The following is an 11,351-nucleotide window of genomic DNA, read 5'->3' on the forward strand; positions in this document are numbered from 1 at the left end:
CACGGGACTGTCCATGGGGACTGGGCTGTCTCCTGCACAGGATCTGGGAAGTGAAAATTTGGCCTCTGGGGTGCACTGATGGGCAATTTTGTGAGCCTGTGACCTGTCCTTGATTTATTTTCTGGCACAGAAGTAGGCTTGCAGCTATTTTATTGTTGTCAGAGCACTTCAGGGGGCCAGCCAGGACCCTGCATCTCCGCTGTGAAAGCCATGCCTGGAGGATGAGGGGTGAGGTTTTGTCTGCCAAACAGGTCTCCATTTCTGAGCCACCCCTGATCCACTTCTCTTGGCTTTTCCTTCATCCCAAACCCCTTTTTATAGGGAAAAAAGTGGGTTTTTCCTCCACGCAGCGAGGCAGGAAAGAGCAGCTGTGAGCAGAAGCTGGGCCTGGCACCAAGCGCCGTGTTTACAGCTCGGAAATGGGAGGGCACTGCTCTGTCCCGTGCTTTCAGAGGAAGGAAAGCTTTGAGGGGCCTCTTTTCCCCAGATCAGAGATCCCAATTCCTTCCCTTCACCCTGCTCCTGCAGCAGCTTCCCTCAGCGGCCGCATTTGAGGAGTAAAAAGCCCCAGCTCTCCCGTGCCAGAGATTTTGGGCACGTTTCTCAAGCTGGGAATGGGTCAACCCCCCAAAACTCAGTGCATGCAATCAAAGCGGGGGTGAGTTGTTCCAGCTATGCCCTTTCCTTGTCAAAGCAGAAGGGTGTCTGCAAACCCAGGGCGGTTTTCCACCCTGGTGTTGCTTCTTGGCTCCGTGTGGGTGGCTTTTGGTTCCCATGCCCTTCCCAGGCGGGTATCCACGAGGTTTTCAAGCCTTCGTGCTGTGTGGCTGGCGAGCTGGGCTTGCAGAGGGTTGTTGCCAACAGATGGGATCGATCAGGGCAAGGAAGCTCGCCATAGCCTGGAGCAACAGGGATAGGGGGAGAGGAGACAAAACTTGGGGGGGCTCCAAGCATCTGCAGCACCCAGGAATGCTCTGGGGAGAGACCGATGCTTTCCCCTCTGCGTGACCACCAGCACAAACGTCCCCCAGCAAAACCACACCTTTATTTTTCCCCAACAATAACAATATTGAAAAACATACACACACAGAGCTTTGAGTTTTTGGCTAGCCCTCCTGGGAAAATACCCTTTTTGCTCACCCCGTGAGGAACACAATCGTGTTCCCAGATATCCTGTGTTTGTTCCCCTGCCCTGCCGAACACACCCATCGGGCTGGGGTGGTTTCAGCCGGGATGTTTCCATCATCCGCAGCTCCTCCGCCTGCCGTGGGCTCTCCTCCTCCTCCGGGGTCAGCCCCGCTCTCTGTGCCCTCCTTGGTTGCCTTTGCTGGTGCGGTCGTGGAGGTTTCAGCCTGGCTGTTACCCAAGGTGTGACGAGTTTCTAGACGTAACCAAAACACCTGGTTCTCACCATGCAGCTAGGGTTTTGGTGTCCTTCCTGGCTGGGTCAGCAGGAGTGGGTCAGGGGAGAAACCGGAGCATCCTGATCTCCCCACACCTGTGCTGAGTTTTTCCACTCTCAGCCTGTAAAAATTCAGACCCAGAGCCCCTAAAAGCAATGAACAGAAGTGGGGTTGTCTACGGAGCTCATCACAGCTTTCCCTCCGCCAGAGAGAAAGGAGGTTTTCTCATTTCACTCTCAGCTCTCACCTAACCTTGGAAATTTTAGCTATCGGGTTGCACAGCACAGGATATTTCCAGCCCTGAAATACCCATCACTCAAAAGCATTGGATGAGTCAAGAACCTAAAGCAAATTAAAAAAAAAAAAAAAAAAAAAAAAAAAGAGCAATTTTGAAAATCATGACTCTTTCCTTGCCTTCTGGGGAAGGAGGGGGTGTGTGGCATGCTGGGAGCCTTTATAATGGGTAGATAAGGGAAATTATATTTCTTACAGAAGCAAAATGGATAAATACATTGAGACTTTCTTGGTGTCCCTGTGGACGGCTGCGGAGGCTCTCTCAAGGCCAGCTGCTCCCCCAGCTGTGTCGCAGATGAGTTTCTCTCATAACCCTGGCCTGGCAGCTCCAGACATCTGCTTTCTACACCACCACGTGTCTCCAGGATCTGGAATTTCAGTTGGAAAATTAAAAAAAAAAAAAAAAAAAGACAAAAAAAAACAGGAATCAGAAAGACAGCAGTGATATCATGCATTTTCTTGCTGCAGAGGGTGGCCAAAATGATTTGCTGCAAAGCTTTAGGTTGGCTTTTCCTTAGCATTTGCACTGGCACGGTTCAGATGTTTATCACATCCCAGAACTTCCAAAGAAACACCAAAGTTCTGCTTGTTGGGACCAGCAGGAACACGCTGCGGGGAATGGCCCCGTTTTGGTGCCAGCACCTTGACAGTTCACGTGAAGGAGAATCAGCAGGGCTGGCCCTGGGACAAGGGGAAATTTCCCACTTTCAGAGAAAAGGCAATGACAGATTTAGGAATTATCAACAGAGCCCTGGTACAACGGCACCTTCAGTAACCTATGGGGGGGTTATTTCTCCCTAAATGTGGGTGTCCTCCTTGGAGAGGACTGGAATTAACTCCTTAGGGGGTATCCTAAGAGGGTAACATGATTTTCTCTTTCACCTCTTCTTCCTCCCAGCCCTCCTTCTTCACCATCCTTTTTCCTTCGGGCCCTGCAGGTCTCTTAATATCCCCCCTCCTGGCTGCACAGACCCCACCACAGACTAATAAACCTTCACCTTGGATCCAAGGAGGATGATTCACATCCATAACCTTTTCCCTCTGCAAACAGGGCGGTGCCCAAGAGCAATCCCATGTCAGGACATGCGACAAAGCTGGTTGGGGTGTGCCCAAGCCATGCTGATTGTCCGACCTGATGGCATGGGTGGCCTTGGGGCTGGGCTTGTGCCCTGTTTGGTGAGCTGGTTGGGATCTGACCCTTCAGCCAGGACATCGATGGGGTTGTGAATCAGGGTGTTTCACCCCATGATATGTTGTTTGGTGTCTCCCCAGGAGCCTCCAAGCTGGCGGGGCTGAATTACCTCTTAGGACCTTGGAGGTTAAGGGGATGTGGGAGGATGGATTTGGTACCTTCTTGGTTGGAGGTACAAAAGGCTTTGTGGCCCTGAAGGACTCAGATTCCTCACCCCTGTTGAGGCAAGGCCTCTGTGATGGTCACTGAGAAGGAAGTCTACCTGGATCTCCTTGTGTTTCAGCCTGATGTGGTGGATTTGGCTAGCCCTATGCTTCCTAGGGGAGGTTTGGAAGCCTCCATCATCTGCCACAAGGCTGCCTTGAGGAGCTCTGTCCTGTTTTGAGCCTTCCATGTCAGACGGAGTCCTACCTGTGCTTCAGGGAAGGGAAGAAGAGCACAGGAGGCCTGAAACAGAGAGAAAAGGCACAATCTCATGTGCAGGCCTTCCTTTTTCCTTGGTGTTTCTTGCTCCCAAGATCTTCTCCTCTCCAATAACCCCATTGCCCTAATGAAGCACTCCCTGGCCTCCCAAGGAGGAAGGAGGGGACATGACCAGACCAGCCTGTTGCTATTTGGGGCTGATCTGTCCCTCTTGCCTCCTGTGCTTCGTATGAGTGACTCAGGCACACCAGGAGCACGACTCATGGCCAGTTCCTTCCCTTCTTGTCCCATGGTCTCTCCTTTCCCCCACCGAGGCTGCATTTTTTACATCCCTGAGCTGAAAGGGAGAATTTCCTCCCCGCTGTCCACGATCGGGGCCACCCTCCAGAAGGAAGAAGGGGGAGCTGACATTAAAAATTCCCCGGGCTTGGCAGCTTGTTCCACATAGCTGCTCCATCACGGGCTGAAAACCCTCTTTGTCTCACCCTGGTTACACAAAAGGGGACAAGCCTTGCACAATGTGCTCCCAAGGTCTGGCACAAACAGACACGCTGACCGCTGCCAAACGCAAAGGGAGTTAAAGTTTCTTCCTTCAGATTCCCATGCTCTGTTAACTCTTTAACATCCTCCTTGACCCCACCAGGTTTACACCCACCTTCCTGCAGGAAGCTTCACCCCGCTGCCCTCCTCTCTGTTTTTGATGTCCCTGGGTAAGTATTTTTCACACCTTCTCCATCTTCCCACCTTCCCTGAAGTCTTCTGCCACCATCTTCACTCCCCACTGCCCCATCTCCCTAGCCTTTTTTCTTTTTTTTTTTCTTTTTTTTTCTTTTTTTTTTTTTTTTTCTAGCCTTCTTCTTCCTAAGCTGAAAAACTGGGCTGCTCTGTGCTACACGGGACACCCAAGCCCTGGCAGTGGCCCTGGGCGTGACTGCAATATCAACAGCGTGCAAGAAAACTGTCCTTTGGGAGCCGGCCAGACCCTGGTAGAGAGGACAGGACAGGACAAAATCTTTTGTAATTTTCTCCTTCAGGGACATGGGGATGGGGGCCAGCGGTGCCCTAGATGCCTTCTCCATCCAGGCTCCACAGGAGGCCAGGCAGTCTGACTCCAGCAGCTGGTTAAACTGGGATATGTGGAGCTGTAGAAAATGCTCCTCAGACCTTGACAGGCTATGTTTAATACCTAAACAGCATCTGCACGCAAGAACATGTGCACTTTGCACCCTGATAAGTAATGCCATCACAGGGGACATGGTGAAGGACCGATCCTTCCCTCCCATCCCATTTTCTTACCTTCCCCGTGCCTGTCTTTAATTATTTCCCTGCTCAAGCTTTGCCTGTTTGCTTTGATTTATTTTGCTTTGTACCAATAATTCTCAGCTCTTTCCTTCTCTCTTTCCAGTTCTGGGTTAAATATTAATCTTGTTTATTATTATTAACCTTCCCTCTCCCTAATCTATTTAAATGCTTTCTCACATTTCCACTTCCTACAGCCCATTTCTCACTTGTAGATTTTCTATTCAGCTGCACTTTGCTTTAACAGTGTCATTTATTTACTGCTCATTTATTTGTTTTAATTTCAAAGCCTTTCTCCTTTCTTATTGTGGGCTGTGTTCACGCATTGCTCTCTTCTTCCTGCTGAGGAGCAGCATTTTTCTGCTCAGTTGGCTCCAAGATGAGCTGAATTCAGAGCAATAATTCAGTTTCTTTTCTGGATTTTCAAAGTGGATTGAAGGGAAATAAGTTTTGCTTTCTATTTCACCTGCTGGCCAATAAAAGTTAAACAAACTTGTCGAATATTTATTCTTTCCCTTCACATTCTAGCAGTTTGTATTTCCTTCCTGATGTCATTTGAGGATGTATTAGTACAACGTCTTGTTCAGAGTATGGCTTTTTAGCAGATTATTTCCTAAGCATAATTGCTACATTAGCTGCCACGTGGGTCCATCACAACCTTGTTAAAAATGAGAATGATTAAAGATTCATGCACAAGGTCAGGGCAAATCTGGAGATCAGAGTGGAGGGGGTGAGCATCCAGTTTGCCACCCTGGTACAGGCAAAGCAGAGACAGAAATTATTGGGGGCTGAAGTTGCTGTAGAAAACGAAGAATTGGGCAAAAGAAGAACGAGTGGAGGAAAATGAACAGTCCCAGGGGTTGGGCAAGGAGCCACCTGTCCAGGATCCTATAGATAGGGGACTGGAGGAAGAGCCCATGGACCAGCTTCTTGGGGAGCAATTTGGGGAAAAGAAAGAGCAATTGGAAATTCTTTATTCATTTTCCATGTGTTTCATGACCTTGCAAACCTTGCTTATGAACTTGGTCTTTTCTCTCTTTAAAGATGAAGGGTCCTGGTCTGCTGGGATCCCTTCTTGACCAGGAAATGTTTCATTTCTTTACCATTTTCTCTTCCTTCCATTCCCAGTTTAACTCCCGCAGCCATTCCCATGCGCTTGCTGCCTCTGCCGCAAGCTGAGCAGTTTGGCAAGAGACGGTGACGTGGTGGTGGTGGGAGCAGAAGGAGGGAGCCCAGACAGACTGGGAAGGTCACTGGGGACTGGAAAAACCTGTCAGAGTTCAGAGCTGGCCAACAGATAGCAACAAACATTGTCACCTGGAAACCTCGGTGGCTTTTGGAGGACAGAGAAGCAAAGCAAACAAAGGTGTTGGACCCCATCCATGCCTGGGCCCTTGGGAGCCCCTGTGACAGTCTCCAGGCACAAAGAAATGGAATGCTAAAATTCAATGATTTTCTGCTTAAAGCACTTAGTGCAAGTGAGTTAATTCTGAATGACTATGGGCAATGCACTGAAAATCCTTTTTTTTTTTTTTTTTTTTTTTTCCCTCATAGAATTCTTTTTGGATTATAATAGCCAAAATAATAGATTTTTTTTTTCTATTTTTTTTTAGTCCTCTCCCACTTTGCAGTATTACAGCTATGAAGCTTTATATCATGGTGGAGAGGAGGGATGGAGGGTGCCAGGCGATGCCTGCTGTTTTGGAAACGATGAGCCACACCGGACTGGCACAGCTGCCTCTGCCTTGCTCCAAGTTTCGTGGTTCAGCCCTGCCGAGTTAGAAGGGACTCCCGTGCTTGAGTCATAAATTGTTCCCCCAATTAGCCAGGCAGACGTTGTCAGCAGAAGTAGGTCTTGGAATAACAGATTGGATCTGAAGGAGAGGGATAAGAAATTGCTACTTGTAATGGGCTAGATCCTACGCACAAACACACCCAGCGCTGATTCCATGTGATGGGCCGTCACTCCCCAAAACCTCAAATTGCTGTAATCAGAGGAAGGCAAAGGAAACACAGTCCCAGTATAAAACCTTCCGATGGTGCCCCGTCCTGCACCGTGCAGGCTCTGAGGGAGCACCGACCATGAAGGCTTTTCTCATTGCCCTGCTGGCGGCAGTCCTGTGTGCCGAGCGAGGTAAGATGCTACAGAGGCTGGGGAAGCCAGGATGAAAACACCAGAAGATCAGGTAGAGATAACGCAGGAACAAGAAGGTTTGACTGCTTTTGCTGCAATTGCTGAAGCCTTGGTAGTGCAGTTTTTCTTTGGTATCGCTTGCTTCAAATGATATTTAGTGTGGTTGGGTTTTAGCCTCTGCTTGAGCTCTACCAAGCAGCTCATAACCCAAAGAAGATGAATTCACCACCCTGCTTTCTCACACCCTGGAGTACCGTGCTCCGAGCATCTGAAGACAGACACACGAACTGAAAAACACTAACAGTCGAGGAATAGAGCTGGGCTCACGGTTTTGCCTTCGGTTTTGCTTTTGTTCCTGAATGAAACTGCTGGAGTTGTTGATAAAGATAACAGGGCTGGTGTCGAGACCGCATCTTCTGCCAGCATTTTACTTTAGTTCCCACAATGGCATTGCAATTAAGAAACCAGGCTGCTGGCAGACACTTGAAAGCCTAAAGAGCTCTTTGTTCATAGGTTTGATGAGCTTTTTTAAATGTCTTGGAGTGAGTGTGTTTGTAATGGGATCCACAGTGCATTGTGCTTGGCCTCTTTTGAAAGGAGATGCAGATATAAGTAGAAAATTGTCTAGAAATATCCAGATGAGAAACAGCAGCTCTGTGCACGTCTGTAATCCCACGGAGTCCTGCAAGGCTTTTTTTTTTTTTTTTTTTTTTTTTCACTGTTAAAGCTGCTTCTGGCTGCATTTGCAAAACCAGAGCTAATGGAGGATGGAGGCCAGATATAGTAGGCAAGGCTTCACAACAACGATGAGGGTTTAAGTGTTTTCCTGACTGGGAGGGCTTTTTCTTGCATCAGTCAGTGCAAGAGAGCATGAACACATTTCAGCTGATTTTGCACATGTGCTGGGGTCTTGGCTCTATCTGCAGCAGGAAGTGGTTTGAATGGCTGTGTGAGATTTGTCAGGGGAACGAATTAGGGACAACCAGAGGGGCTATAAAATGCAATCATGTATTAGCTAGGCAGCAAGGATTGCTCTGGCATGGTATGCAAAAGGGCAGCGGCGCACAGCTGAGATCAGAGGACTCCAGAGGGAGCAGTGAGAGGTTTAACTTGTCCACGCGTGGAGAAGCAGTGAGTGCTGACGAGTCTGTTAAAAGGAGGTTTAGAAGCAGGCTGCAACACGGCTTGTTTTGTCTGTTGGTATGGAGAACACCCACACTAACAATACCTGGCACTAGGAGAGAACATTTGGGTAGGTTTCTACCAGAAAAAGGCAGTCAGTTCTTTGGTGAGGACCAGAGGTGGCTCCAGAGCCATACCCAGGGCACCTGAGCTCCCTGCAGCAGAGAGGTGGCCTTTCCCTCTCTGTCCTGGGGCATCTGGAGCATAAAATGGGTTCTCATTTTCTTCTAAAGCTGCTTCTGGAATTGTCTGAGCAAATGTCAAGGACAGGTTCAAATATTTGAATCAGCTGAGCAGCTGGGCTTTGGAGAACGTCCGGGAGGAGATTAAAAAAGCAGGTTCAAGTTCAACCGAAAAGAGCTGCTCTGTGTTGAAATAAGAACCTTCCTGGGCTGAGGAAACCAAAAGAATATGAACTAGGGGAATTTTGGTCTAAATGAGAACCCTCCCTGGGTTGTCATTCAGTCACTTTTGTCCAGGACCGGTGGTGGCAATGGAGCTGGCTGTCCTGAGAGCTGCTCAGCCCCTCTGCCCCTCTGGCCAGGAGCATTTCAACAAACATAAGGAACGTAAGGAGCATTTCAACAAACTCCAAACAGGAGGGAAAATATTTCCACCAATTGTCAATCAGCCTCCAGGGAACACGACGGCACGTGCCCGTGCTTCTGGCTTGGCCAGCTGGCCAGCCTGCAAATTCGACTCAATTTACTGCAGTTTTTGTTCAGAAACAGATATCCTACCTCCTTCTGGCGTTGTAATAGCCCTGGCTGAGACCTGCTAATAATATCACTGAGGACATGTTGTTCCAGGCGATGGCTGAAATAATCTCTCCATTGTTCAGAGCAACCTCTCCCAGGGAACTCCCTTTAACGTGACTCTGTGCTCAGTAATTTACTTCACCGGGGTGTCATAGGCTTTAATTAATTCATGTTTGTACAGCGCTTTGCAGATGCACTCTGAAAACACTAAAAACTTGGCTCTCACCTGAGAACGGTGCCAGCTCATCCTCCGCTTGCCAAAACTGTACTAGACTAAACTATACCAGGTTGCAAGTTCTGCTTCTGCAGGCTGGCTGTCAACCAGGCCAACGTGGACCCGGGGGAAATGGAGCTCGGTCTGGAAGAAAAGTCACGCGAGAGCGCTGCTCAGGCTGAAAAATGTGTTTTCAGATTTAATCACCAAAAATTTCAAGCAAAGAAAGAGAACTAGTTTTGTTCTGTTTGTCTTTTCAGCTTCATTAATCAAAGCAAACCAACTTCCTATTTCACTTTCAAACGCATTTGTAACATACTTTTTACCTTGCATTTTCCAAGAAGGGACAGGGCTTTTGACACTTTCTTCCCAGGAGGGCATAGCTGGAAACCACTAACACTTGTCATGTGTGCTTTTTTCCAGCTTCCTCGCTGTTTTGCTACACATGTGATAATGAGCACTCTAACTGGAACTGCCTTAAAACCTACAAGTGTGAAGATCATGAGAAATACTGTATAACCACATACAGCACTTCTGGGTTCGGTGAGTAGTAATAACACATCAAGGCTTTTCTTATTTATTATTGTTATTATGATTTTTTTTTCTTTTCTCCAAGGACACTGATGGGCAATAATATCTTCAGGGCAGTATTTGGTCTGGTTGGAAAGAGTTGGTCACTGAAGGTTAAGGCTCACGTTGTGTAATGTGTGTGTATCCCCAGCAGTGCCTTGTGAGCCACCGCCTGGGCTATGTTCCTCACCACCTTGTGGCAGGGCTGGCTGGAGCAAAGAGATTTTCACGAGCAGACCTTCTTGCTTGCTCTGGGAGCTCACATCCACACCTCGTAAAAGAGGACAGAAAGGGGTTGGCCATAAGAAAAGTGATTTTAGGAATTGAATATGCATTGGGAGTGATTTTTGCTGTGCTACATGAAGCATGGTATGGGTTTCTAGCAAGGACTTTCTAGTGTCCTCCGTTTGAGCCAGGTTGAGTGGATATTCACCCAGCACTCAACAAATCCACTGATCTCTTTTATTGCTGCATTGCAAATTAACCGTAGAGCAATATACCTCCTCCCGTTGTCCTCTGGTCAGGACTTGCAGAGGAATCTTAAATCACGGCTGTCCTTTCTCGTCTGCTCCCCATCCAGGCAAGGACACGGGATACCGCATCACCAAGAAGTGTTCTGCAGACTGTCCTGAGACTAACATGAACTTTGGTGTGGCGGCCATTTCCACCAAATGCTGCGGTACCTCCCTGTGCAATTTCAGCGGGGCCAACAGCGTGAAAATCAGCTACGCTGTGATGCTCCTGGGAATTGTGGCCAGCTTGGTCTGTGTCATCAGGGCAGGTTTGTGATGAGGGTTGCAGGTAGGAGAAGACTTGACAACCCAAAGACCTGCACGGTCTTGCCAAACCAAGAAACCAACACCTTCTAAGTGTCTCCACCAGGGGCTGTGCTATTACGTTGTTTGTTTGTTTGTTTTTTTCTAAGATCTCGTTTCAGATCCGATCCACAAAATGGCATGGCAGTATAGCTCCTATTTTTCCCCTGTGTAATTTGTTGTTTTGTACTAATTTTCCCCAAGAAAGCTCTTTTGATATCATGTGTGTGACAATTGTCAGCCAAAATAAAGATTTATGTTATTCTACAGCCTGTTTGATATATCCACACTAAGCTCAGCTTGAGAAAACTGGTCTTCCAGAGAAAGGACTGTGCTTTGAATCTCTACTTCACATCAAATTCCTTTTATTCTTTTAGCATCTGGGATCCTCCCTTGGCTGCCTTTCTCCATTGACTTGGTTGCATCCAGCAGCTCAAGAAAGCCACTCCATAACGCCCCACGTTATGCCTGATGACTCAGAGCTGATGAATGAAGGTGTCAATCTGGAAAGGTCAAAGCCATTTGCGCCGTCCCCATTGCAAGGTGGCGCTTGCAGCAGCAGAGAGGAGTTTTGTAACTACAGACACACGGGAGCGGGGGGCAGCAGGTTGCGCTCGTGGCTGCGCCAGCAGCTCCTCATGGGATCGCTGCAAGGTGGGTGATTTTGTCTTTTAAAACAAGTAAAAGGCCCTCCCCATGGAGCTGGGGATGTCCGAGATGAGGACGGTGATGCTGGAGTTGTCCTCATTGGGAGGCAACCTGCCTTGAGGAGGAGCTGCTGCCGAGAGATTGCTCCAGATTTTCCCATGGGGAATGGGGAACGGGTAGACGTGGTGGTGCCCGATCGGATGGGGAGCTCTCTGCTCTGTCCCTGCTGCATTTCCAGGCTTGGGGATGGGGGAGATGAGGTGGAGATCCCTGAGGAGCTCTTGGAGGAGCAGAGCTACACCTAAGATGATCAAACAACATGCATTCTTGGATCCTCTCTTATAATTCCTCTCTTGTAAATCCACTCTTGTAATTCCTGGCTGAGCATCCCACAGGCACTGAGCTTCAGGAGGGCTGGT

The 11,351-nt window shown here is 48.4% G+C and overlaps 1 protein-coding gene across 1 annotated transcript; it reads left to right on the top strand.

Moving 5' to 3' along the window:
• Positions 1–6,586: 6,586 nt before the first annotated feature.
• On the top strand, positions 6,587–10,551 carry LOC101792564 (lymphocyte antigen 6E). Its single transcript, XM_005016063.6, has 3 exons — positions 6,587–6,745; positions 9,323–9,442; positions 10,050–10,551. Exons 1-3 carry the CDS (start codon positions 6,694–6,696, stop codon positions 10,256–10,258), a joined length of 381 nt encoding a protein of 126 aa, XP_005016120.1. The 5' UTR covers positions 6,587–6,693; the 3' UTR covers positions 10,259–10,551.
• The last annotated feature ends 800 nt before the right edge of the window (positions 10,552–11,351 follow it).

This window comes from Anas platyrhynchos, chromosome 2 (assembly GCF_047663525.1).
Source record: "Anas platyrhynchos isolate ZD024472 breed Pekin duck chromosome 2, IASCAAS_PekinDuck_T2T, whole genome shotgun sequence".
Lineage (NCBI taxonomy): Eukaryota > Metazoa > Chordata > Aves > Anseriformes > Anatidae > Anas > Anas platyrhynchos.

Excerpts from the sequence above, each read along its gene's own strand:
- LOC101792564 (XM_005016063.6), top strand. The coding sequence starts at position 6,694 with ATGAAGGCTTTTCTCATTGCCCTGCTGGCGGCAGTCCTGTGTGCCGAG. Across the intron at positions 6,746-9,322 it reads AGTCCTGTGTGCCGAGCGAG|CTTCCTCGCTGTTTTGCTAC; the intron begins GTAAGATGCTAC and ends GCTTTTTTCCAG. Across the intron at positions 9,443-10,049 it reads ATACAGCACTTCTGGGTTCG|GCAAGGACACGGGATACCGC; the intron begins GTGAGTAGTAAT and ends CTCCCCATCCAG.